Source organism: Tursiops truncatus, chromosome 7 (assembly GCF_011762595.2).
Source record: "Tursiops truncatus isolate mTurTru1 chromosome 7, mTurTru1.mat.Y, whole genome shotgun sequence".
Lineage (NCBI taxonomy): Eukaryota > Metazoa > Chordata > Mammalia > Artiodactyla > Delphinidae > Tursiops > Tursiops truncatus.
The window spans coordinates 47682057-47709456 of NC_047040.1; the positions used below are offsets into that span (position 1 = coordinate 47682057).

General features: G+C 37.0%; 1 protein-coding gene across 1 annotated transcript in view; it reads right to left on the minus strand.

Moving 5' to 3' along the window:
* The window catches only part of FSIP2 (fibrous sheath interacting protein 2), a 126299-nt gene that overhangs the window by 54514 nt on the left and 44385 nt on the right, over positions 1–27400 (minus strand). Inside the window, exon 12 of the mRNA XM_019931469.3 lies at positions 9224–9281. Coding sequence (XP_019787028.2) covers positions 9224–9281 — 58 coding nt within the window. The remainder of the gene's footprint in view (positions 1–9223; positions 9282–27400) is intronic.

Genomic DNA, 27400 nt, shown 5'->3' on the forward strand with positions numbered 1-27400 from the left:
CATCCAGAGAGAAAATCAATAAGGAAACACAGGCTTTAAATGACACATTAAACCAGACAGACTTAATTGATATTTATAGGACATTCCATCCAAAAGCAGCAGAATACACATTCTTCTTAAGTGCATATGGAACATTCTGCAGGATAGGCAATATGTGGGGCCACAAAGTGAGCCTTGCTAAATTTAAGAAAATTGAAACCATATCAAGCATCTTTTCCAACTATAACTCTATGAGATTAGAAACTGACTACAAGAAAAAAAAATTATAAAAACCACAAGCAAGTAGAGGCTAAAAAATATGTTACTAAAGGACCAAGGGATCACTGAAGAAATCAAAGAGGAAATCAAAAAATACCTAGAGACAGATATTGGAGATTGGTTCAAGATGGCGGAGTGGAAGGATGTGCTCTCAACTCCCTCTTGCGAGAGCACCGGAATCACAACTAACTGCTGAACAATCATCAATAAGAAGACACTAGAACTCACCAAAAAAGATACCCCACATCGAAAAACAAAGGAGAAGCTGCAATGAGATGGTAGGAGTTGCACAATCACAATAAAATCAAATCCCATAGCTGCTGGGTGGGTGACTCACAAACTGGAGAACACTTAAACCACAGAAGTCCACCAACTGGAGTGAAGGTTCTGAGCCCCATAGCAGGCTTCCCAACCTGGGGGTCTGGCAACAGGAGGAGGAATTCCCAGAGAATCAGACTTTGAAGGCTAGTGGGATTTGATTGCAGGACTTCGACAGGATTTGGGAAAACAGAGACTCCACTCTTGGAGGGCATACACAAAGTAGTGTGTATATCAGGACCCAGGTAAAGGAGCAGTGACCCCATAGGAGACTGAACCAGACCAACCTGCTAGTGTTGGAGGGTCTCCTGTACAGGTGGGGGCGGGAGTGGCTGTGGCTCACCACAGGGACAAGGACTCTGGCAGCAGAAGTTCTGGGAAGTACTCCTTAGTGTGAGCCCTCCCAGAGTCCACCATGTGCCCCACCAAAGAGCCAGGTAGACTCCAGAGCTGGGTCACCTTAGGCCAAACAACCAACAGGGAGGGAAGCCAGCCCCACCCATCAGCAGACAAGCCGATTAAAGTTCTACTGAGCTCTTCCCAACAGAGCAACACCCAGCTCTACCCACCACCAGTCCCTCCCGTCAGGAAGCTTGCACAAGCCTCTTATCCACTAGAGGGCAGACAGCAGAAGCAAGAAGAACTACAATCCTGCAGCCTGTGAAACAAAAACCACATTCACAGAAAGACAGACAAAATGAAAAGGCAGAGGACTATGTACTAGATGAAGAAAAAAGATAAAACCCCAGAAAAACAACTAAATGAAGTGGAGATAGGCAACCTTTCAGAAAAAGAATTCAGAATAACAATAGTGAAGATGATCCAGGACCTCAGAAAAAGAATGGAGGCAAAGATCCAGAAGATGCAAGAAATGTTTAATGAAGACCTAGAAGAATGAAAGAACAAACACCTAGAAGAATTAAAGAACAAACAGGGGTGAACAATACAATAATTGAAAAATACACTAGAAGGAATGAATAGCAGAATAACTGAGGCAGAAGAACGGATAAGTTACCTGGAAGACAGAATGGTGTAATTCACTGCCACAGAACAGAATAAAGGAAAAAGAATGAAAAGAAATGAAGATAGCCTAAGAGACCTCTGGGACAACATTAAATGCACATTATAGGGGTCCCAGAAGGAGAAGAGAGAGAGAAAGGACCAGAGAAGACATTTGAAGAGATTAAAGTTGAAAATTTCCCTAACATCAGAAAGAAAATAGCCACCCAAGTCCAGGAAGTGCAGAGAGTATCAGGCAGGATAAACCCAAGGAGAAACACATCAAGAAACATATTGATCAAACTGACAAAAATTAAAGACAAAAACTATTAAAAGCAACAAAGGAAAAATGACAAATAAAATAAAAGGGAACTCCCATAAGGTTAACAGCTGATTTCTCAGCAGAAACTCTACAAGCCAGAAGGGCATGGCATGATATATTTAAAGTATTTAAAGTGATGAAAGGGAAGAACCTAAATCAAGATTACTCTACCCGGCAAGGATCTCATTCAGATTCGAAAGAGAAATCAAAAGCTTTACAGACAAGCAAAAGCTAAGAAAATTCAGCAGCACCAAACCAGCTCTACAACAAATGCTAAAGTTACTTCTCTAAGTGGGAAACATAAGAGAAGGAAAGGACCTAAAAAAACAAACCCAAAACAATTAAGAAAATGGTAATAGGAACATACATATCAATAATTACCTTAAAAGTGAATGGATTAAATGCTCCAAACAAAAGACACAGGCTCACTGAATGGATACAAAAACAAGACCCATATATATGCTGTTTACAAGAGACCCACTTCAGACCTAGGGACACATACAAACTGAAAATAAGGGGATGGAAAAAGATATTCCATGCAAATGTAAATCAAAAGAAAGCAGGTAAAATAGACTTTAAAATAAAGAATGTTACAAGATACAAGGAAGGACACTACATAATGATTAAGGGATCAATCCAAGAAAATATAACAATTATAAATATATATGCACCCAACATAGGATCACCTCAATACATAAAGCAAATGCTAACAGCTATAAAAGAGGAAATCGACAGTAACACAATAATAGTGAGGGACTTTGACACCTCACTTACACCAATGGACAGATCATCCAGACAGAGAATTAATAAGGATACACAAGCTTTAAATGACACACTAGACCAGATAGATTGAATTGATATTTATAGGACATTCCATCCAAAACCAGCAGATAACACTTTCTGCTCAAGTGCACACGGAACATTCTCCAGGATAGATCACATTTTGGGTCACAAATCAAGCCTCGGTAAATTTAAGAAAATTGAAACCATATCAAGCACCTTTTCCAACCACAACACTATGAGATTAGAAATCTTTTACAGGGAAAAAAATGTAAAAAACACAAACACATGGAGGATAAACAATACATTACTAAATAACCAAGAGATCACTGAAGAAATCAAAAAATACCTAGAGAAAATAACAATGAAAACATGATGATCCAAAACCTATGGAATGCAGCAAAAGCAGTTCTGAGAAGGAAGTTTATAGCAATACAATCCTATCTCAAGAAACAAAAGTCTCAAATAAACAATCTAACCTTACACCTATTGAAAGTAGAGAAAAAAGAAGGAAGAAAACCCAAAGTCATAGAAGGAAAGAATTCATAAAGATCAGAACAGAAATAAATGAAATAGAGAAAAAGAAAACAGTAGCAAGATGAATAAAACTAAAAGTTGGTCCTTTGAGAAGATAAACAAAATTGATGAACCTTTAGCCAAACACATCAAGTAAAAGAGGGAGAGAACTCAAATCAATAAAATTAGAAATGAAAAAGGACAAGTTACAACAGATATTGCAGAAATAGAAAGCATCATAAGAGACTACTACAAGCAACTCTATGCCAATAAAATGGACAACCTGGAAGAAATGGACAAACTCTTAGAAAGGTATAACCTTCCAAGACTGAACCAGGAAGAAATAGAAAATATGAACAGACCAATCACAAGTCATGAAATTGAAACTGTGATTAAAAATCTTCCAACAAACAAAAGCCCAGGACCAGATGGCTTCACAGGCCAATTCTATAAAACATTTAGAGAAGAGCTAAAACAAATCCTTCTCAAACTCTTCCAGAAAACTGCAGAGGAAAGAAAATTCCCAAACTCATTCTACAAGGCCCCCATCACCCTGATATGAAAAGCAGACAAAGATATCACAAAAAAAGAAAATTACAGACCAATATCACTGATGAATATAGATGCAAAAATATTCAACAAAATACTAGCAAACAGAATCCAACAACACATTAAAAGGATCATACACCATGATCAAGTTGGATTTATCCCAGGGATGCAAGGATTCTTCAATACATGCAAAACAATGTAATACGCCATATTAAAAATTGAAGAATAAAAACCATATGATCATCTCAATAGATGCAGAAAAAGCTTCTGAAAAACTCTACACCCATTTATGATAAAAACTCTCCATATAGTGGGCATAGAGGGAACCTACCTGAACATAATAAAGGCCATATATGACAAACCCACAGCAAACATCATTCTCAATGGTGAAAAGCTGACAGCATTCCCCCTAAGGTCAGGAACAAGACAAGGATGTCCACTCTCGCCACTATTATTCAACATAGTTTTGGAAGTCCTAGCCATGGCAATCAGAGAAGAAAAAGAAATAAAAGGAATACAAATTGGAAAAGAAGTAGTAAAACTGTCACTCTTTGCAGATGACATGATACTATACATAGATAATCCTAAAGATGCCACCAGAAAACTACTAGAGCTAATCAATGAATTTGGTAAAGTTTCAGGATACAAAATTAATGCACAGAAATCTCTTGCATTCCTATACACTAACAACAAAAGATCAGAAAAATAAATTAAGGAAGCAATCCCATTCACCACTGCAACAAAAATAATAAAATACCTAGGAATAAACCTACCTAAGGAGGTAAAAGACCTGTACTCAGAAAACTATAAGACACTGAGGAAAGAAATCAAAGATGACACAGATGGTGAGAGATATACCATGTTCTTGGATTAGAAGAATATTGTGAAAATGACTATACTACAAAAAGCAATCTACAGATTCAATGCAATCCCTGTCAAAGTACCAATGGCATTTTTTACAGAACTAGAACAAAAAACCTTAAAATTTGTGTGGAGACATAAAAGACACCGAATAGCCAAAGCGGTCTTGAGGGAAAAAAATGGAGCTGAAGGAATCAGACTTCCTGACTTCAGACAATACTACAAAGCTACAGTAATCAAGACAGAATGGTACTGGCACAAAAACAGAAATATAGATCAATGGAACAGGATAGAAAGCCCACAGATAAACCCATGTATCTATGGTCACCTAATCTATGACAAAGGAGGCAAGGATATACATGGAAAAGAAAGTCTCTTCAATAAGTGGTGCTGGTAAAACTGGACAGCTACATGTAAAACAATAAAATTAGAAAACTCCCTAACAACATTCACAAAAATAAACTCAAAATGGATTAAAGACCTAAATGTAAGATGGAACATTATAAAACTCTTAGAGTAAAACATAGAAAGAATACTCTTTGATAAATCACAGCAAGATCTTTTTTGACTCACCTCCTAGAGTAATGGAAATAAAAACAAAAATAAACAAATGGGACCTAATGCATCTTAAAAGATTTTGCAAAGCAAAGGAAACTATAAACAACACGAAAAGACAGCCCTCAGAATGGGAGAAATTATTTGCAAATGAATCAACGGACAAAGGATTAATCTCCAAAATATATAAACAGCTCATGCAGGTCAATATTAAAAAAACAAATAACCCGATGAAAAAATGGGCAGAAGATCTAAACAGACATTTCTCCAAAGAAGACATACAGATGGCCAAGAGGCACATGAAAAGATGTTCAACATTTTTGCTAATTATTAGAGAAATGCAAATCAAAACTACAATCCAGTATCACCTATACTGGTCAGAATGGCCATCATCAAAAAGTCTACAAACAGGGAATTCCCTGGCTTTCTAGTGGTTAGGAATTTGCGGTTCCACTGCAGGGAACCTGGGTTTGATCCCTGTTTGGGGAACTAGAATCCCACAAGCTATGCAGCGCAGCCAAAGAAAAATGTCTACAAACAATAAATGCTGGAGAGGGTGTGGAAAAAAGGGAACCCTCCTACACTGTTGGTGGGAATATAAACTGGTATAACCACTATGGAGAACAATGGAGGTTCCTTAAAAAACTAAGAATACAACTACCATATGATCTAGCAATCCCACTCCTGGACATGTATCCAGAGAAAACCATACTTCAAAAAGATACATGCACCCCAATGTTCATTGCAGCACTATTTACAGTATCCAAGACATAGAAGCAACCTAAATGTCCATTGACAGAGGAATGGATAAAGAAGATGTGGTACATATATACAATGGGATATTACTCGGCCACAAAAAAGAATGAAATGATGCCACAACATGGATCAACCTAGAGATTATCATACCAAGTGAAGTAAGTCAGACAAATATCATGTGATATCACTTATATGTGGAGTCTAAAAAATGATAGTAATGAACTTATTTACAGAACAGAAACAGACTCACAGACTTTGAAAACAAACTTCTGGTTACCAAAGGGGAAATGGGGTGGGAGGGATAAATTCAGAGTTTGGGATTAACATATACACACTACTATATATAAAATAGATACTTAACAGGACCTACTGTACAGGACAGGGAACTCAACTCAATATTCTATAATAACCTATATGGGAAAAAAATCTGAAAAAGAATAGATATATGTATATGTATAACTGAATCACTTTGCTGTATACCTGAAACTAACACTGTAAATCCACTATACTCCAATATAAAAAAAATTTTAATAAACAAATAAAATAAATAAAATTAAAAATTTCCTAAAGTCTAAAATTCAGTTACGAGAAACAGCAAGACAGAGAATTATATCCTATATCTTGGCAGAAAATGAAAACTCCCTGGTTTCAGCTCAGACATGGGCTTTGTAGCAACAGTCCATACTCAGACTAGTACTTTTTGCAATATGGAACCTGGAGCCTGAAAGGTAATGTCAGTGACATGTTTTTATCTTTTGGCCTCCTTTATTTTGTCAGGATCTGTTTTCTTAGGTCAACCTAAGCACAGGTTTTTTTTTTTTCTTTTTGATATTCTGCAACCTAACTCTCCCAGATTCATTTTTCCATTCTCTTCACATTATATTGTAGGCACCAAATGGAACTCAAGGAGTCCACTGTATTAACTGATACCTGTACCTGACTCCAACAGACTTTCTTCCTCAAAGGCATGCAGAAATATCCAAACAAAGAGAAAAGAACTAAGAATAAAAATAATCAAATAACTGAGAAAACTTCAAAGAAGACCACTAAAAAACAACTGTGATAACCAGATAAAGGTTGACATCAGTGAAAATGGCAGAGTAAAGAGCTCTGAAAATTTACTCCTTCTTAAAAGCAATAGGTAAACTAACAAATTTTTTCATTATTTTATAGTAAATGGTTTTCATAGTCAATTTTTTTTCAGTTTTCAGAACTCTGAAAATTAACCAAAGGCTTTCAGCATTCCAGAGAGTGTTTACTCAAGAAAAGTAGATCATCTAGGTAAGAACAGTGAGCTTTGTGGTGTTTTAACTTGTCCTATTTCCATTCTCTTTCTCACCAACAGGGTATCTTTGAAAAAGAACAGCTCACAATCACAGTGGCATAGGTTTCTTCCTTGTGGTATATGCCCAATATCTAGCATTATGCTTTGAACATAAATAAATTCCCATTTAAAATCGTTTGGATTTGGGCCTACTCACTCTAACACAAAATGAAGCCTTTGTGCAGGCCACTAATGGACTTCTACAACTGGTTCCTAGTTTCTTGCCATCAATTTTTCTTATATATTTCTGTTGGAGTTATCCATCATGTATGCTAATTTGACCATATCATTCCCCTTCCAACACATCAGAGTATTGCCCAATAAGTAAACTATAAATTTCTGACCACAGTATGCAAGTAGCAGGCAGACTTACTGTCTTCATCACTCTGTTACTTCCTACATCTTCCATCCCAATAATATAAATATATTCATTATCTAAGTGTAATGCGTAATTGTTGAAACTGTTTATACCCACTGCTATCATACTTGCTTTGTCTTCATTCTCTTGGTCTTGAATTTCCATGTCTATTTTACAAATGTTTCTGTCTTTTGTATTAACATTAGAAAAAATAGAACTAATCAATAGACGAAAGGGAGGGAGAGATAGGGTGGATGATAAAATACATGCAATGATTCCACAGTAAAGTCTTACAAAATCTGGAATTAAATCAGAATGAGAAGAATGTGAATGTGTATGATGGGCAGAGTCAGACCAGAAAGTATTGTTAGCTGTGTTTTGTTTGTATTCTGACAGGATGTTGGGCTGGCTGGCTGCAACTAAAAGTATTTTTCCCTGTCAATTTGGGAGGGCGTGGTGAAGAATCTCCAGGTAATACAGAGTTACTCATCTTACCGAGCTAAGATTTTTAATGAAAAAGTATCCAAAGTATTTGCTATGAAAGATCCAAATGACTGTAGTTCTATAATGTTGGGTGGAGAATAAAGAGGCAGCACTCAAGACTTTATTATGATCTTCCTCTAACCACTTCTATATAGAGGCAGGTATTTATATTTAATAAACATTTATTAAATAACTAAAATAAAAATGGCCATTTTGTACAAACGATCACCATTCTTCCACCTTGTTCTATTTCTTTAAACCGGACTAGTCCAGTTTCCTTCTTTCTGCATCTATTATAGTGCTGTGTATCCTATGAACTCTCAGTAAGTCAGTTAAACTGATGTTCATCAGTCCTAAAGTCAAGATCCTTCCTCCAAGAAAGCTTGGTCTGAATATGTCAACATCATTTACCATCATATACCACTTAACTCTATCCAACCATTTTCATAGAAATTTGGGGTTTGTAAAGTCTTTCCTGGACCTCAGTTGAGTTATTGATTTTTTTAAAAAAGGCAACAGTGTTGGGTCTAAAATGATAGTCTCTAAAGTTGAGAAAGCCATATATAGACACCAACAGAAATAGGCTGCCACCAGTTTGAGGAATAAAAATCCCTCAGGCTCCCCAAATTTCTTCTCCAGAGACTTGCAAGTTCCATCATTAGAGATTATTATTTTGGATTATATGGCAAATACACTTTAGGTTAGGAATGACTAATTAAAAATTTTAAAAGTAAAACTAATCTAAACTAACCTGTCCTTAGGAAACCAGTAATCTCAAAAGGTTTAAGGAATGGTAAATGTTTCAAAGGGGAGAAAGGCAAAGAGACAAGTCCAGATCCTGGAAAGCTACCTGAAGAGGAGAAGACATGGTTGGATATACTTGAAAGTGGCATGAAGACTCTGAAAATAGGGCAAGTGTAGAACCACAGTGGGGTAAGGAAATAAGGAAAAGGAAGAACATTAACTTTGTCTACTTTACAATTTAAGCTTAGTGAGGAGAATTTGCAAAAGACAAACGTTTCACTAAATCTAAGTAGAAGTACAAGAATGGAGGATTCCACGTAATTATTTGCTTTTTAATATGACCCACGTACTTATTAGAATATTAATTTATCATTATACATTAATTTTCTTAGATACTTACGTATTTGAGAAAACAGAAGAAGAGAAAGTACCCTGGACTGTGGCAGGAGCCCGAGGTCCTATTTACCAGAAAAAGAAAATAATTAGTTTGCATCCTTCCCCAACAACTTGTAAAATGATAATATCCTCTAATAGTTCTTTATTCTCTGTTGTCACAGTCTTGTTTAAAAGCCTCCAGAGACTCTCGACAATGAAGTCTAAATTTCTTTGCAAAGCATAAAATATACCATACAATCTGATGTTCTTATCTACCTCTCTAGTGTCTTCTCTGGCTAGTCTTCCATGTGTATTCTATGGATCAGAGGTGCAAAATAACTTATTTTCTAAATGTATCATCTTTTCCATGCCTCTGGGCCCTTGTTTTTGTCATTTCCTCTGTCTGGAGCACCCTATGCCCTCTCTTTTTTTTTTTTGGCGGTATGTGGGCCTCTCACTGTTGTGGCCTCTCCGGTTGCGGAGCACAGGCTCCGGACGCGCAGGCTCAGCAGCCACGGCTCACGGGCCTAGCCGCTCTGCGGCATGTGGGATCTTCCTGGACCGGGGCACAAACCCGTGTCCCCTGCATCGGCAGGCGGACTCTCAACCACTGCACCACCAGGGAAGCCCCCATGCCCTCTTTTAACTTATCTCAGTCAGCTTGTGTTAACTCTTCTAGAAAGCCTTCCTTGAAACTAAGTAAATCTTCTTCTCTAGTGGTCCTAAGGCATTCTACCCATTTCTATTATAAAACTCATTATGCTATACTGTAATTAAAGGTTTACTCTTCTGTCTCCCTGATTATGATGTAAATTTCTCACTATATCTCCAGCATTTATTTTTGGAGAATACTACGTAATTAATATGTTTCCTCAACATTTATTCATTGATTTGTTGGCCATTAATCTCTTCCCACTCAAACATCATCTCACTCGCTTTGTATGTAATCTAGCTAGATTTCATTACTGGATTTTAGTAAAGATTCTGGATACAGATGACATAGAAAGCTTTTATGCACAACACCTTCACACTGGATTTGGTGTTTGTTAATTATGCAAATACACAAATGAATAAAAATTGTAGACAAAAAGAATGTCCTGGTTACAGAAAGTAGTGTTAGTAATTAGAGCCTGTTCAGTCAAGTTTAAGTGGTAACTCGTTTCTCTCAATAAATGAGTAACCAATAGGTACCAGTGATGCGTAAAAAAGTCTTACTTAAATCCTTATGAACCTTTTTGACTTTGTGTAGATATGTTTTTTTGTGTGTGTTCAGATTTGGAGAAGCAGTACCTGAAATTAAGAATTCATAGACCTGAGAAATTAAGTGTGAAGATAATATAATTTTAAAAGCAAAATAAAAAACAAACTCTTCTGTGGTTTCATTAATATTCTGGAGTAAATATTCTAAAAATATTTTCCTAGAATTCTATATAAAATATTAAAACCATCCTCTTAAAAACAGCTAAGCTTTCAAGGAGGTAAGAGAAATCTTTGAGAGTAAAAAATTGGGGGGAACACACATATGGAATTGTAAGCAAATGATGAAGCTGATGCCTGCCCTGTACCCACTGGCCATAACTGCAAACTTAATGGATAACCAGGGGACCTAAAACCATATATCAGGCTCAAACCAGATGGGAAATAAAATCTTAGAGCTTGTGAAAATATACTTTATCCCACAAAACTACACCCTTGGTGAAAGAGCTGTCTTAAAAAAATCATGCCACAGAGGTAGCAGCACAAACAAATTATGCCTTGGCATCAGCTGTGGATAGAGGAAGAACAGCAGAAAAGAAAAATATCTCTGAAGAATTCATAACCATATATTATCTCTTACGTGACTTTGAGGTTCAAATTCACTGTATGGTCCATAAAACTCCAAATGAGAAATTTAAAATGAACCTGTTTTTATCGCTCTCCCAGATGCCTAGCAGTAGCATATGAAGAAAACTTAACAGCTTTATTGAAGTATAATTGATATTTGCAAAACTGTACATATTTAATGTGTTCAGTTTGAGTTTCTACATAGTAATACATCCTATCAAAGTATGGAATTCTGTCAAAAATGATGCATTTCTGTCAAAAACAAGCTAACATATAACAACACATCCCTGCCACTCACACATACACAAATATGAAGAAACAAACCAACATGCCAGTTATCAGGAAAAAAAAAAGCATTAAAATTAGACCACAAATATTTCAGATATTGGAATTATCAAATATAGAATATAAAATATGTGCATTTTATATGTTTAAATAAATAAAGTAGTAATTGGAAATCACAGGAATGGAACCTATCAAAAAAGTCCAATCAAATCTGAATAATAATGAGACATTTTATAATATATATTATATATATATGTTTAATCAAACAAATTTAAAAGTGCATTAAATTTATATAATAGTAAAATAGATACAACTGAAGAGAGAATTGGTGAAATGGAAGACAACCTCAAAGAAATTAACCAGAATACAATAGAGAGAAATGGAAAATGTGGTTTTTAGACGATGTAGAAGTAGACACACACACACACACACACACACACACACGTATATAACTGGAGTTTCAGAAGAAAAGAATAAAGAAAATGAGGAGAAGCAACATAGGAGAGAAAAACAGCTGAGACTTGGCCAGAACTGCTCATCATAGTGATACTAAAGTAAAGCAGATGAAAGATCTTAAAAGCAGCCTTTGGTGTGTGTGTGGCAGGGGTGAGAAGGTAGGGAGGGGGATGTGGGAGGAAGGACCACTACATAGGAATTAAGTAGAACAGAAAGTAGATCATTTAAGTAAAACAATATTTTTAAAGTGCTAAGAAAAAAAGAACTGTCCCTGAGAACTGGTATATCCAGCCATAATTATATCCCATAACATGGATAAAATACAGTTTTATTAAACAGAATCTGAGACTTTACTCCCAAAATACATTCATTAGTGACATTTCTAAAGAATGGATGTATTTTAGGAAAAATGAAGGTGATTCTATAAAGTATGAAATGCAAAAAGGAATGATGAACAACAATAAAATGGTTAACATGTGAGAAAATATAAATAAAACTTGAAAAATAGAATAGTAATTTAATAGAAAAATAGAAACATAATTTCTATAACATAGAAAAGTAATTTAATTTTGAATTTTTTACCAGATAAATTATTAAATATGATACGAGATAGTGAGTAGAAGTAAATTATTCTAACTTTGACTTTTACTTTAAGTATACATGTTAAAATTTAAGGGTAATTGTCAAAAGAAATATACACATAGTAAAAAATGTCCAAAACAGCAGAAGGAAAGCTGAATTAAAAAATACACTTAATATTCTAAAAGAGAAGAAGAAAGGAAAAATTAAATATAGGTGTGTGTATATATATATATATATTTAAAAGGAGAACAAACTGAAAGCAAAAATAAGGCAGTAAAAATCTTCCAAAGATCTGTAATTAACATAAATGTAAATGGTTTAAACTCAGTTAAAAATCAGTACTTCTAATACTGAATAAAATAAAGCAAAATCCAAAGTCAAGTATTTGTAAGAGCTACAATTAAACATTGTAGTTCTTAAAGACTCTAAGATTGAAAGCTGATACAACTATAGTAACATCAGGCAAACTGAATTTAAGACAGAAAGCATGGCTCAGGATAAAGGTCACTACATAATAATAAGATTAAGTTATTAACTTGGTAATAAGTTACCAAGATAACCCTAGGTATGACTAATAACCTTGATCAAGAAATAAAAAAGCAGGGCTTCCCTGGTGGCACAGTGGTTGGGAGTCTGCCTGCTGATGCAGGGGACGCGGGTTCGTGCCCCAGTCTGGGGGGATCCCACGTGCTGCAGAGCGGCTGGTCCCGTGGGCTGTGGCTGCTGAGCCTGTGCATCTGGGGCCTGTGCTCTGCAGCGGGAGGGGCCACAGCAGTGAGAGGCCCACGTACCGCAAAAAAAAAAAAAAGAAATAAAAAAGCAAAAATGGATACAACTACACAGAGGAGTTAAACTATCCTATCATTCCCAATAATTTTTTGAAGAATTTAAAAAGTAAGACTATAGACTACTTGAACTATACAACTAAACATCTCAGTTGAACGGAAATATTTAGAATATTGTACTTCAAAGTTGACAATATTCATTGTTTTCAAACAGGACATTAAACAACTTAATCATGTACACTAAGCCAATAAAGCAATTCTTCAGATACTTCAAAAGGCTGGTAACATAAATGTCATGTTCTCAGTCTACAAAGCAATTAGAAATCAATAACAAAAAGAAAAACAAATCCAATATACTTGAAATTTTAAAACTCATGAATACAAAATAACACACAAAATTGGAATTTAGATATGATTTAGGGAATAAAAATACTGCACATCAAATTTTGCAGTACATTTCAAAATCTCTTTTGTACATACCACCAATTTAGTGTCATACACAGTTCTAAACACTTGACAAATATTAAGTTATTGAATTGCCATAGCAATCATATGAACAACATACTATTATTAGTCTCATTTTACAGTTGGAAAAACTAAAGAGCAGAGAAGTTAAACAACTTGGCCAAACATAAATTTTAAGTGTGGGAGTGTGGATTCAACTTAACTAGTCTGGGGTCAGAGTATGTGTTCTTTCCCACTATGCCATACTACCTTTCAATAATCCTATCCTTTCAATATGTATGGAAAGGATATATGATAAATTTATGTCAATAAATTTGAAAATTCATATGAATTGAATACATTTTCAAGAAAAGTTTAACATGCCCCAAAAATCTGAAAAGAAATGAAAAATAGGAATAGTTCTGAATCACTAAAGTCATTGAATCTGTAAAGTTTTTGTCACATAGTGAGCCAGGCCCAGGTTATTTTGCCAGTAATTTCTACCAAGCATTTATGAAATATATGATTCTAACTTTAGAAACTTCCGGAAAATAATAAAGAGGTAATATAACTCATAAAGCTAGTGTAAACTTGTAGAAAAACCACACCACCTGGTGGCGCAGTGATTGAGAGTCCGCCTGCCGATGCAGGGGACACGGGTTCGTGCCCCGGTCTGGGAAGATCCCACATGCCGCGGAGCGGCTGGGCCCGTGGGCCCGTGGGCCATGGCCGCTGAGCCTGCGCGTCCGGAGCCTGTGCTTCGCAACGCGAGAGGCCACAATAGCGGGAGGCCACAACAGGGAGAGGCCTGCGTACCGCAAAAAAAAAAAAAAAAAAAAAAAACCACACCAGAAAACTATGAAAAAGGAAAATTACAGCTGAACTTCTCTCAAGAACCTGGATGCTAAAATCCTACAATAATTACTAGAAAATATAATCTAGAAATGTATACTACATGATGAATAAATTTGATTTAATCAAGGAATGAATGATTGTTCTGAGAATAAAAAGTGATCATCTCAACAAGAGATGCACTAAAAAGTCAACATTCACTGATAAACCTTAGCAAGTTAGAAACAGAAGTGCATTTTCTTAACCTGGCATCTACCAAAATATTGTGGTGGGCATCATATTTAATGAATAATTTTAAAATATTTTAAATCAGAAAGAAGACAAAAAGCCCACTTTCATCATTTTATTCACCATTTCCCTGAAGGCCCTAGAAATGGGAAGAGTACAAGAAATAATTTAAAAATATTAAGATTGCAAATAAAGTAACTAATCTGTCATTATTTACCGGTAATATGTTTATATTAAAAAACAAAAGAATCAACAAATAAGGAATAAGAATTAGAGATTTGAAAAGGTTGCTGGACACATAATCATATAAAAACCAATCACATTAGTATACATTAGTAACAAGTAGTTAGAGAATATACAATTTTTAATAGCAATAGAAATAGTACCTAGGAACAAATCTAACAAAAAGATGTGTAAGATGTTTCTGGCGAAAACACTAAACTTAAAGAAATGAAATTTCCATAAAATGGAATGATAGACCATTTACGCTGATAGGGAGAATCAGTATTGTAAAGATATCTGTTCTCCCCTTATTAATTTATAGTTTCAATGCAGTTTCAGTCAACACCTCAGCTGGGTGTGTTTGCATGTGTTTCTGAGACTGGCAGGTCAACTTAAAATTTATATGGAGGAAGATAGATTTAGCCAAGGCACTCCCAGAAAAGTAGAACAAAGTGGTAAAAGTGGTAGCAGATGGGAGCTGGTGGATAAGGTGTCTTCTCCTTACTGATGTCAAGACATTGTGAATCATCAACAGTGTGATACTAGTGCAATGACAAACTGATCTTTTGGAACAGAATAGAGAAATCAGAAACAGATCCACACATATATGGTATCTGCATATTAGCAAGCTGGCATTCCAGATAAGTGGGTGAGGACAGATCTTTCAAAAGAATAGTTATCAGGCAGAGAGTCAATAGCAGTTGCTGGTATACCCACGGTTAAGCTGGGACTGAGAGCAGTAACAACAACAGTGTACTTTGTGAGCCCGCACAATAGGCAAAAGGGGACACAACAGAGCACACTCACAGGTGAACAGCTCCAGAGGTGGAATACTCAGTGGCTTCTCTCCCCATGGGAGTGCTCCAGTCCCACCTACCTCATATCATAGACCAGAAACACAGCTAAGAAACAGATCTGGAGGGCTCTATGTGAACAACTAGGGAGCAGACCCTGCCCCTGACAGGGCAGTGACAACCACAGAGTGAAGGGGAGGCCCCACTCAATATCCAGGGCAGGCTATAGTCAGCACAACACCAGTCAAACCCTCCATCAAAGGGATAGGGCATACACTGAGAAAAGAGGTGGCAGTCATCCATACTAAAAACAGCCCTTGCACGAAAAACAAAACAAAACAAAAAAAACCCATTAAACCCAAGCAGGCTACATAGGGATGTTCCCACATAAAAATAGCCCTCCAAACTCTGAGGGTCTGGCATCGGGAGGAAGAACCTCCAGAAAATTTAGCCTTGAAGCCCAGCAGGGCTTGAGTGCAGGTGCTCCACTCTTGGAGGGTGCACACAAGGTTTCATGTGCACTGGGACTCAGCATAAAGCAGTACCTCCATAGGAACCTGGGCTAGATCTACCTAGGGGTCTTGGAGGGTCTCCTGGGGAGATGGGGGTTGGTTGGCTGTACCTCACTGTGTGGGCAAGGGGACTGGTAGCAGAGGCCCCAGAGAATATTAATTAGCGTGAGCTCTCTTGGAGGTCCCCATTTTGGCACCAAGAACCAACCCCATCCAACAGCCTGCAGGCTCCAGTGCTGGAATGCCTCAGGCCAAACAACCAGCAAGACAGGAACACAGCCCTACCCATCAGCAGACAGGCTGCCTAAAGTTGTACTAAGCTCACAGACACCCCAAAACACACCCCGGACATGGCCCTGCCCATCAGAGGGACAACACTAAGCTCCACCCACCTGAGGGCAGGCACCTGTCCCCCCCACCAGGAAGCCTGGACCAACCTCACCCACCAAGGGGCAGATACCAGAAGCAAGAGGAACTATGATCCTGCAGCCCATGGAAAGGAGACCACAAACACAGTAACTTATATAGAATTAGATGACAGAAATATGTTGCAGAAGGAGCAAGATAAAAACCTACAAGACCAAATAAATGAAGAGGAGATAGGAAATCTACCTGAAAAAGAATTCAGAGTAATGATAGTAAAGATGATCTAAAATCTCAGAAAAAGAATGGAGGATCAGATCGAGATGATACAAGAAATATTTAACAAAGACCTAGAAAAACTAAAGAACAATCAGAAATGAATACAATAACTGAAATGAAAAATACACTAGAAGGAACTGATAGGAGAATAAATGAGGAAGAAGAATGGATAAGTGAGCTAGAAGATAGAATGATGGAAATCACTGCTGTAGAATAGAATAAAGAAAAAAAGAATGAAAAGAAATGAGGACAGTCTCAGAGACCTCTGGGACAACATTAAACACACCAACATTTGAATTATAGTGGTGCCAGAAGAAGAGAAAGAGACTGAGAAAATATTTGAAGAGGTTAGAGTAGAAAACTTCCCTAACATGGGAAAGGAAATAGTCACCCAAGTCCAGGAAGCACAGAGAGTCCCATACAGTATAAACCCAAGAAGGAACATGCTCAGACATATATTAATCGAATTAACAAAAATTAATACAAAGAAAAAATATTGAAAGCAACGAGGGAAAATCAACAAACAACATACAAGGGAATCCCCAATGGTTATCAGCTGATTTTTCAGTGGAAACTCTGCAGGCCAGAATGGAGTGGCAGGATATGTTTAAAGTGATGAAAGGGAAAAAGCTACAGCCAAGAATACTCTACCCAGCAAGGTGCTCATTCAGATTCGATGGAGAAATCAAAAGCTTTACAGACAAGCAATGGCTAAGAGAATTCAGCACCACCAAACCAGCTTTACAACAAATGCTAAAGGAACTTCTCTAGGCAGGTGAGGTTAAAAAAAAAAAAAAAAAAAAAGGCCACAACTAGGAACAAGAAACTCACAAATTGGAAAGTACACTGGTAAAAGCAAACCTACAGTAAAAGTAGGAAATCATCCATACACAAATATGATAGCAAAACCAGCAAACATGAGGAGAGTACAAATACAGGAAATGGGAATTACATTTGAAATTGAGAGACCAGCAACTTAAAACAAACTTGTATATATATAGACTGCTACATCAAAACCTCATGGGAAATGCAAACCAAAAAATAGATACACACACAAAAAAGAAAAAGCAACCCAAACACAACACTACAGATGGTCATCAAACCACAAGAGAAGAGAACAAAAGAGGAAGGGATGGAAAAAGACCTACAAAAACAAATTCAAAACAATTAAGAAAATGGTAATAGGAACATACATATCAATAATTACCTAAAATGTAAATGGATTAAATGCTCCAACCAATAGACACAGAATGGCTGAATAGATACAAAACAAGACCTGTGTATATGCTGTCTATAAGAGACCAACTTCAGACCTGGGACACACACAGACTGAAAGTGAGGGGATGGAAAAAGATATTCCATGCAAATGGAAATCAAAGAAAGCTGCAGTAGCAATACTCATATCAGACAAAATAGACTTTAAAATAAGAGACAAGGAAGGACACTACATAATGATCAAGGGATCATTCCAAGAAGAAGATATAACAATTATAAATATATATGCACGCAACATAGGAGTACCAATATATAAAGCAAATGCTAATGGCCATAAAAAGGGAAATCAAAAGTAACACAATAATAGTGGGGGACTTTAAGACCCCACTTACACTAATAGCAGATCATTCAGACAGAAAATTAATAAGGAAACACAAGCCTTAAATGACACATTAGACAAGATAGACTTGATATTTATAGAACATTCCATCCCAAACCAGCAGAATACACTTTCTTCTCAAGTGCACATGGAACATTCTCCAGGATAAATCACACCTTGGGTCATAAATCAAGCCTTGAAAATTTAAGAAAACTGAAATCATATCAAGCATCTTTTCTGACCACAACGCTATGAGTTTAGAAATCAATTACAGGAAAAAAACCTATAAAAAACACAAACACATGGAGGCTAAACAATATGTTACTAAACAACCAATGGATCACTGAAGAAATCAAAGAGGAAATCAAATAATACCTAGAGACAAATGACAACAAAAGAAAGAGAATCCAAAACCTATGGGATACAGCAAAGGGAGTTCTATGATGGAAGTTTATAGCAATACAATCTTAACCTCAGAAAACAAATCTCAAACAACCTAACCTTACACCTAAAGCAACTAGAGAAACAAGAACAAACAAAGCCCAAAGTTAGTAGAAGGAAAAGAAATCATAAAAATCAGAGCAGAAATAAATGAAATGGAGATAAAGAAAACAGCAGTAAAGATCAATGAAACTAAAAGCTAGTTCTTTTGGAACAACAAAACTGATAAATCTTTAGCTATACTCATCAAGAAAAAAAAGGGAGAGGGCTCCAATCAATAAAATTAGAAATGAAAAAAGGAATTTACAACTGACACCACAGGAATACAAAGGATCATAAGAGACCATTACAAGCAACCATACACAAATAAAATGGACAACCTAGAAGAAAGAAATTCTTAGAAAGGTACAACCTTCCAATACTGAACCAGGAAGAAATAGAATATATGAACAGACCAATCACAAGTACTGAAATTGAAACTACGATTAAAAAACTTGCAGCGAACACAAGTCCAGGAACAGATAGCTTCACAGGGGAATTCTGTAAAACATTTAGAGAAGAGTTAACACCTACCTTCTGGAACTCTTCAAAAAATTGCAGAGGAAGGGAAGGAATACTTCCCAAGCTCATTGTATGAGGCCACCATCACTCTGATACCAAAACCAGACAAAGATGTCACACACACAAAAAATTACAGGCCAATATCACCTATGAACATAGATGCAAAAATCCTCAACAAAATACTAGCCAACCAAATCCAACAACACATTAAAAGCATCATACACCATGATCAAGTGGGATTTATCTCAGGGATGCAAGGATTCTCAATATATGCAAACCAATCAATGTGACACACTGTATTAACAAATTGAAGAATAAAAACCATATGATCATCTCAATAGATGAAGAAAAAGCTTCTGACAAATTTCAACACCCATTTATGATAAAAACTCTCCATAAAGTGGGCATAGAGGGAACCTACTTCAACATAATAAAGGTCATATACAACAAACTCACAGCAAACATCATTCTCAATGGCAAAAACTGAAACCATTTCCTCTAAGGTCAGGAACAAGACAAGGATGTCCACTCTTGCCATTACTATTCAACATAGTTTTGGAAGCCCTAGCCACACAATCAGTGAAGAAAATGAAATAAAAGGAATCCAGATTGGAAAAGAAGAAGTAAAACTGTCACTGTTTGCAGATAACATGATATTATACATAGAAAACCGTAAAGATGCTACCAGAAAAGTACTAGAGCTTATCAATGAATTCTGTAAAGTTGCACGATACATAATACACAGAAACCTCTTGCATTTCTATACACTAATAATGAAAGATCAGAAAGATAAATTAAGGAAACAATCCCATTTACCATCACATCAAGACAAATAAAATAAAATACCTAGGAATAAACTTACCTAAGGAGGCAAACGCTTGTACTCAGAATAAGTACTGAGTATAAGGTACTGACAAAAGAAACCAAAGATGACACAAACAGATGGAGAGATATACCATGTTCCTGGGAAGAATCAATATTGTGAAAATAACTATACTACCCAAAGCAATCTACAGATTCAATGCAATCTCTATCAAATTACCAATGACATTTTTGACAAAATTAGAACAAAAATTTTTACAATTTGTATGGAAACAAGAAAGACCCCGAATAGCCAAAGCAATCTTGAGAAAGAAAGATGGAGCTGGAGTAATCACACTCCTTGATGTCAGGCTATACTGCAAAGCCACAGTAATCAAAACAGTATGGTACTGGCACAAAAAAAGAAATATAAAAAAAAAGAAATATAGATCAGTGGAACAGGATAGAAAGCCCAGAAATAAACCCATGCACCTGTGGTCACCTAACCTATGGCAAAGGAGGCAAGAATATACAATGGAGAAAAGACAGTCTTTTCAATAGTGCTGTGAAACCATAAACAAAATGAAATGACAACCTACAGAATGGGAGAAAATATCTGCAAATGATGCGACCAACAAGGGGTTAATATCCAAAATATACAGACAGCTCTTGCAGCTCAGTATCAAAAACACGAACAACCCAATCAAAAAATGGGCATAAGATCTAAATAGAAATTTCTCCAAAGAAAACATGTCAATGGCCAAATAGCACATGGAAATATGCTCAACCTCACTAATTATTAGAGGAATGCAAATCAAAACTACAAGGAGATATCACCTCACACTGGTCTGAGTGCCCATCATCAAAAAATCTGCAAACAATAAATGCTGGAGAGGAGGTGGAGAAAAGGGAACCCTCTTGCACTGTTGATGGGAATGTAAACTGGTACAGCCACTATGGAGAACAGTATGGATGTTCCTTAAAAAACTAAAAATAGATTTACCATATGATCCAGCAATCCCACTCCTGGGCATATATTTGGAGAAAACCATAGTTCAAAAAGATACATGTACCCCAGTGTTCACTGCAGCACTATTTACAATAGTCAGGACATGGAAACAACATAAATGTCCATCAACAGAGGAATGGATAAAGAAGATGTGGTACGTATATAAAATGGAATATTCTCAGCCATAAAAAAGAACTAATGTCATTTGCAGCAACAGGTATGGACCTAGAGATTGTCATACTGAGTGAAGTCAGACAGAGGAAGACAAATATCATATGATATCACTTATATGTGGGATCTAAAAAAAAAAAGGTACAAATGAATCTATTTACAAAACAGAAATAGTCACAGGTGTAGAAAACAAACTTGTGATTACTATGGGGTAAAGGGGGGAAGGGATAAAATGAGAGACTTGGATTGATATATACACACACTGCATATACACAGTGTGTGTGTATACATATATGGATAACTATATATATATAATAGATAACTAATAAGGACATACTGTGTATGACAGGGAACTCTACTCAGTACTCTGTAATGTATAATGGCCTATATAGGAAAAGAATCTAAAAAAGAGTGGATATATGTATATGTATAACTGACTCACTCTGCTGTACACCTGAAACTAACACCGTATTTTAAATCAACTATACTCTAGTAAAAATTTAAAAAGGAAAAAAAAGTTCTCAGGCAAACAGTTATTCATGTGGGGAGGAAGGCAAGGGAGATAACAGTTTTACACTGAGAGGACCTGAAGGGGAGCTCTACTGGTAGACTGGTTTTGCTGTAGGTCCTTAAGGCAAGAAAGGGCTACAAATTATACCTGACGGGAGGTACAGGAACTTTCTCTTTACAGAGGGTTATTTATGATTCTATTCATCCTGTTCCCCTTATGCAGAAATAATTGTGGTTTCCTCTACTTGCTGATTTCCTGCTAATACCTAGGCCTAACAGCTAAGGTCATTAAAAAAAAGTATGACCAAGTAGAGAAAATTAAAAACTCACTTAAGAGGAACCCAGAAATCATAGGGCTAAGAACTACATGTGACATTGTCAAAAGCAAAACTGATGAAAGACTCAAGCTATGCCCATTTACTGCATATTGCCTATGGCTGATTTACAGCTACAGCGGCAGAGGTGAATAGTTGCAATAGAGACTTCATGGCTGGCTAACACATGAATTAAAACCTTAGGTCTCTCAAATAAAGAATAGACATTTTTTTGGTATATCTGTGGAACATTAAAAAATATCAATACATATTTGGCCACGAAGAAAACTTAACTTCAATGAAGAGAGATTTAAAGGCTATATTTTCTGATACTAATTCAAAGAAATTAAAAATAAGAATGTTACCAAAATTATTTATTAGAAATTTAAATATATACACAGATATCTGTTTTGAAAGAGAATTTAAGAGGGGAAGTAAAATCTATGTGTAAACCAATAAAAAACAGAGCAATTTATATCAAAATCTACAGTTGTGAGCTACACTCACATGAAAATGTTTAGCATAGAGGGTATTATTATTAGAATAAAAAACAAAACAAAATTCCACAGTTTTGGAAGACAGAGTTAATAGCTTGGCTGGGAATACTCTGTCCTTATCTCTACGGAAAAATGGATGTTTGACTTTGACTTTATTAAATTTACTTTTTGCTTATTTATTTTTTAAATTACAATTGATTTACAATATTTCCTTAGTCTCAGGTGTATAGTAATTCAATATATATATATTTCCAGATTATATTCCATTATAGATTACAAAATACTGAATTTAATTCTTCATGCTATACAGTAAATCCTTGTTGCTTATGTATAGTAGTTTGTATCTGTTAATCCCATACTCCTCTCATTTGTCTCTCCTTCCCTCCCTTCTCCCCTTTGGAAACCATATATTTGTTATCTATCTCTGTGTGACTGTTGTAGTTTTGTATATAGAAGTGATTCTGCTGTATCCCATAGATTTTGTATGGTTGTGAGTTCATTTTTGTTTATCTTGAGGTATTTTCTGATGTCTTCTTTGATTTCATCATTGACCTAGTGGTTTTTTAGTATCATGTTGTTTAGTCTCCATTAGTGTTCATTCTTTTCCCATTTTTCTTTCTGTGGTTGATTTCTGGTTTCATACTATTGTGGTCAGAAAAGATGCTTGAAATAATATCCACCCTCTCAAATTTGTTGAAGCTTGTTTGGTTATCTTAGTATGTGGTCTATTCTAGAGCTTTCCATGCATGCTTGAGAAGAATGTGTAGTCTTTTTTTTTTTTGGATGTAGTATCCTGTAGATGTCAATTAAGTCAAACTTGTCTACTGTGTCAATGCAGGACCTCCATTGCATTACTGATTTTTTGAGAAGATAAATATCTGAAATAAACACCTTAGCTTTAACAGCTCAAGGAACTAATTAAAGAAGGACAAACTAAGCCCAAAGATAATAGATGGAAAGTAATAACGAAGATCAGAGTGGAAATAAATGAAATAGAGCCTAAAAAGAAAATAGGAAAGATTAATAAAAATAAGTACTTTTTAAAAAAGATTAACAAAATAGACAAACCTTTAGCTTGACTTAACAGGAAAAAAAAGGCGGAAAGACTCAAAATTAGAAATGAAAAAGACATTACAGTTGATACCACATAAAGTCAAAGGATAATAAAAAACTACCATGAATAATTATATCCCAACAAATTAGATAACTTAGAAGAACTGGATAAATTCTTATAAACGTCCAACCTACCAAGACGGAATTATAAAGAAGTTGAATATCTGACAGACCAATTACTAATAAGGAGATTGAATCAGTAATCAAAAACCTTCCACACAGGGAACTATATTCAATATCCTATGATAAAACGTAATGGAAAATAATATAAAAAAAGAACGTATATATGTGTATAACTGAGTCACTCTGCTGTATGGAAGAGAGTGGCACAACACTGTAAATCAAGTATAGTTCAATGAAAAAAATTAAAACCTTCCAGCAAAGAAAAGTCCAGGACCAGATGGTTTCACTGGTGAATTGACCAAACATTCAAAGATGATGAATTAATACAAATCCTTATCAAACTCTTCCAAAAAAAAAAAAAAAAACCAAAAGAACCCCAAACCCAGAAGATGAGGGATCAGTTCAAAATTCATTATACAAGGCCAGCATTACTGAGATATCAAAGCCAGACAAGAACACTACAAGGAAAAAAAAACAAAAAAAAGCTATAGGCCAATATCCCTGATGAACATAGATGCAAAAATTCAAAACAAAATATTAGCAAACCAGAGGGGGGACCTTGAAGATGGCGGAAGAGTAAGACACGGAGATCACCTTCCTCCCCACAGATACACCAGAAATACATCTACACGTGGAACAACTCCTACAGAACACCTACTGAAGGCTGGCAGAAGACCTCAGACCTCCCAAAAGGCAAGAAACTCCCCACGTACCTGGGTAGGGCAAAAGAAAAAAAGAAAAAACAGAGACAAAAGAATAGGAATAGGACCTGAACCAGTGGGAGGGAGCTGTGAAGGAGGAAAGGTTTCTACACACTAGGAAGCCCCTTCGCGGGTGGAGACTGCGGGAGGCAGAGGGGGGAGCTTCGGAGCCGCGGAGGAGTGCACAGCAACAGCGGTGCGGAGAGCAAAGCGAGGAGATTCCGGCACAGAGTATCGGTGCGGACCGGCACTCACAAGCCCAAGAGGCTTGTCTGTTCACCCGCCGGGGCGGGCGGGGCTGCGAGCTGAGGCTCTGAGGCTCGGGTTTCGGTTTCAGACGAAGCACAGTCCCGGGAAAAGTCTGCACCTGCCGAAAAGGCAAGAGACTTTTTCTTTCCTCTTTGTTTCCTGGTGCGCGAGGAGATGGGTTTAAGAGCGCTGCTTAAAGGAACTCCAGAGACGGACGCAAGCCGTGGCTAAAAGCGTGAACCCCAGAGACGGGCGTGAGCCGCGGCTATAAGCACAGACCCCAGGGACGGGCGGGAGACGCTAAGGCTGCTGCTGCCGCCACCAAGGGGCCTATGTGCGAGCACAGGTCACTATCCACACCCCTCTTCCGCGGAGCCTGTGTAGCCCGCCACCGCCAGGTTCCCGGGATCCAGGGACAACTTCCCTGGGAGAACGCACAGTGGGCCTCAGGCTGGTGCAACGTCATGCTGGCCTCTGCTGCCGCAGGCCCGCCCCACACGCAGTGCCCCTCCCTCCCCCCAAGCCTGAGTGCGCCAGAGCTCCCGAATCAGCGGCTGCTTTAACCCCGTCCTGTCTGAGCAAAAAACAGACGCCCTCCAGTGACCTACACACAGAGGCAGGGCCAAATCCAAAGCTGAGCCCCTGTGAGCTGTGAGCACAAAGAAGAGAAAGGGAAATCTCTCCCAGCAGCCTCAGAAACAGCGGATTAAAGCTCCACAATCAACTTGATGTACCTGCCTCTGTGGAATACATGAATAGACGAGTCATCCCAAATTGAGGAGGTGGGCTTCGAGAGCAAGATCTATGATTTTTTCCCCTTTTCCTCTTTTTGTGAATGTGTAGGTGTATGCTTCTGTGTGAGATCTTGTCTGTATAGTTTTGCTTCCATCATTTGTCTTAGGGTTCTATCCGTCCATGGTTTTTTTTTAAAATTTTTTTCTTAATAATTAATTATAATTTTAATAACTTTATTACACTCTACTTTCTTTCTTTCTCTTTCTTTCTTTCTTTCCTTCCTTCCTTCCTTCCCTCCTTTAGACAACGAATCATCCCAAGTTGAGGAGGTGGTCTCTGAGAGCAAGATTTATGATTTTTTTCCCCTTTACCTCTTTTGGTGAGGGTGTATGTATATGCTGCTGTGTAAGATTTTGTCTGTATAGCTTTGCTCCCAACATTTGTCCTAAGATTCTATCCGTCCCTTTTTTTTCTAAATAATTATTTTTAATTCAATAACTTTATTATACTTTATTTTATTTTATTGTATCTTCTTTCTTTCTTTTTTCCTTCCTTCCCTCCTACCTTCCTTCCTCCCTCCCTCCCCCTCCTTTCTTTCCTTCTTTCTTTCTTTCTTTCTTTCTTCCTTCCTTCCTTCCTTCCCTCCTTTCTTTCTTCATACTTCTACTAATTCTGTCTAATTTTTCTCCCTTTTATTCTGAGCCGTGTGGACGAAAGGATCTTTGTGCTCCAGCCAGGAGTCAGGGCTCTGCCTCTGAGGTAGGAGAGCCAACTTCAGGACACTGGTCCACAAGAGACCTCCCAGCTCCACATAATATCAAATGGCGAAAATCTCCCAGAGACCTCCATCTTAACACCAGCACCCAGCTTCACTCAACAACCAGCAAGCTACAATGCAGGACAACCTATGCCAAACAACGAGCAAAACAGGAACACAACCCCACCCATTAGCAGAGAAGCTGCGTAAAATCATAATAAGGCCACAGACACCCCAAAACACATCACCAGACATGGACCTGCCCACTAGAGAGACAAGATCCAGCCTCATCCACCACAACACAGGCACTAGTCCCTTCCACCAGGAAGCCTACAGAACCCACGGAACCAACCTTAGCCACTAGAGACAGACATCAAAAACAGCGGGAACTACGAACCTGCAGCCTGCAAAAAGGAGACCCCAAACACAGTAAGATAAGCAAAATGAGAAGACAGAAAAACACACAGCAGATAAAGGAGCAAGATAAAAACCCACCAGACCTAACAAATGAAGAGGAAATAGGCAGTCTACCTGAAAAAGAATTCAGAATAATGATAGTAAGGATGATCCAAAATCTTGGAAATAGAATGGACAAAATGCAAGAAACAGTTAACAAGGACCTAGAAGAAATAAAGATGAAAGAAGCAACGATGAACAACACAGTAAATGAAATTAAAAGTACTATAGATGGGATCAATAGCAGAATAACTGAGGCAGAAGAACGGATAAGTGACCTGGAAGATAAAATAGTGGAAATAACTACTGCAGAGCAGAATAAAGAAAAAAGAATGAAAAGAACTGAGGACAGTCTCAGAGACCTCTGGGACAACATTAAATGCACTAACATTCGAATTATAGGGGTTCCAGAAGAAGAAGAGAAAAAGAAAGGGACTGAGAAAATATTTGAAGAGATTATAGTTGAAAACTTCCCTAATATGGGAAAGGAAATAGTTAATCAAGTCCAGGAAGCACAGAGAGTCCCATACAGGATAAATCCAAG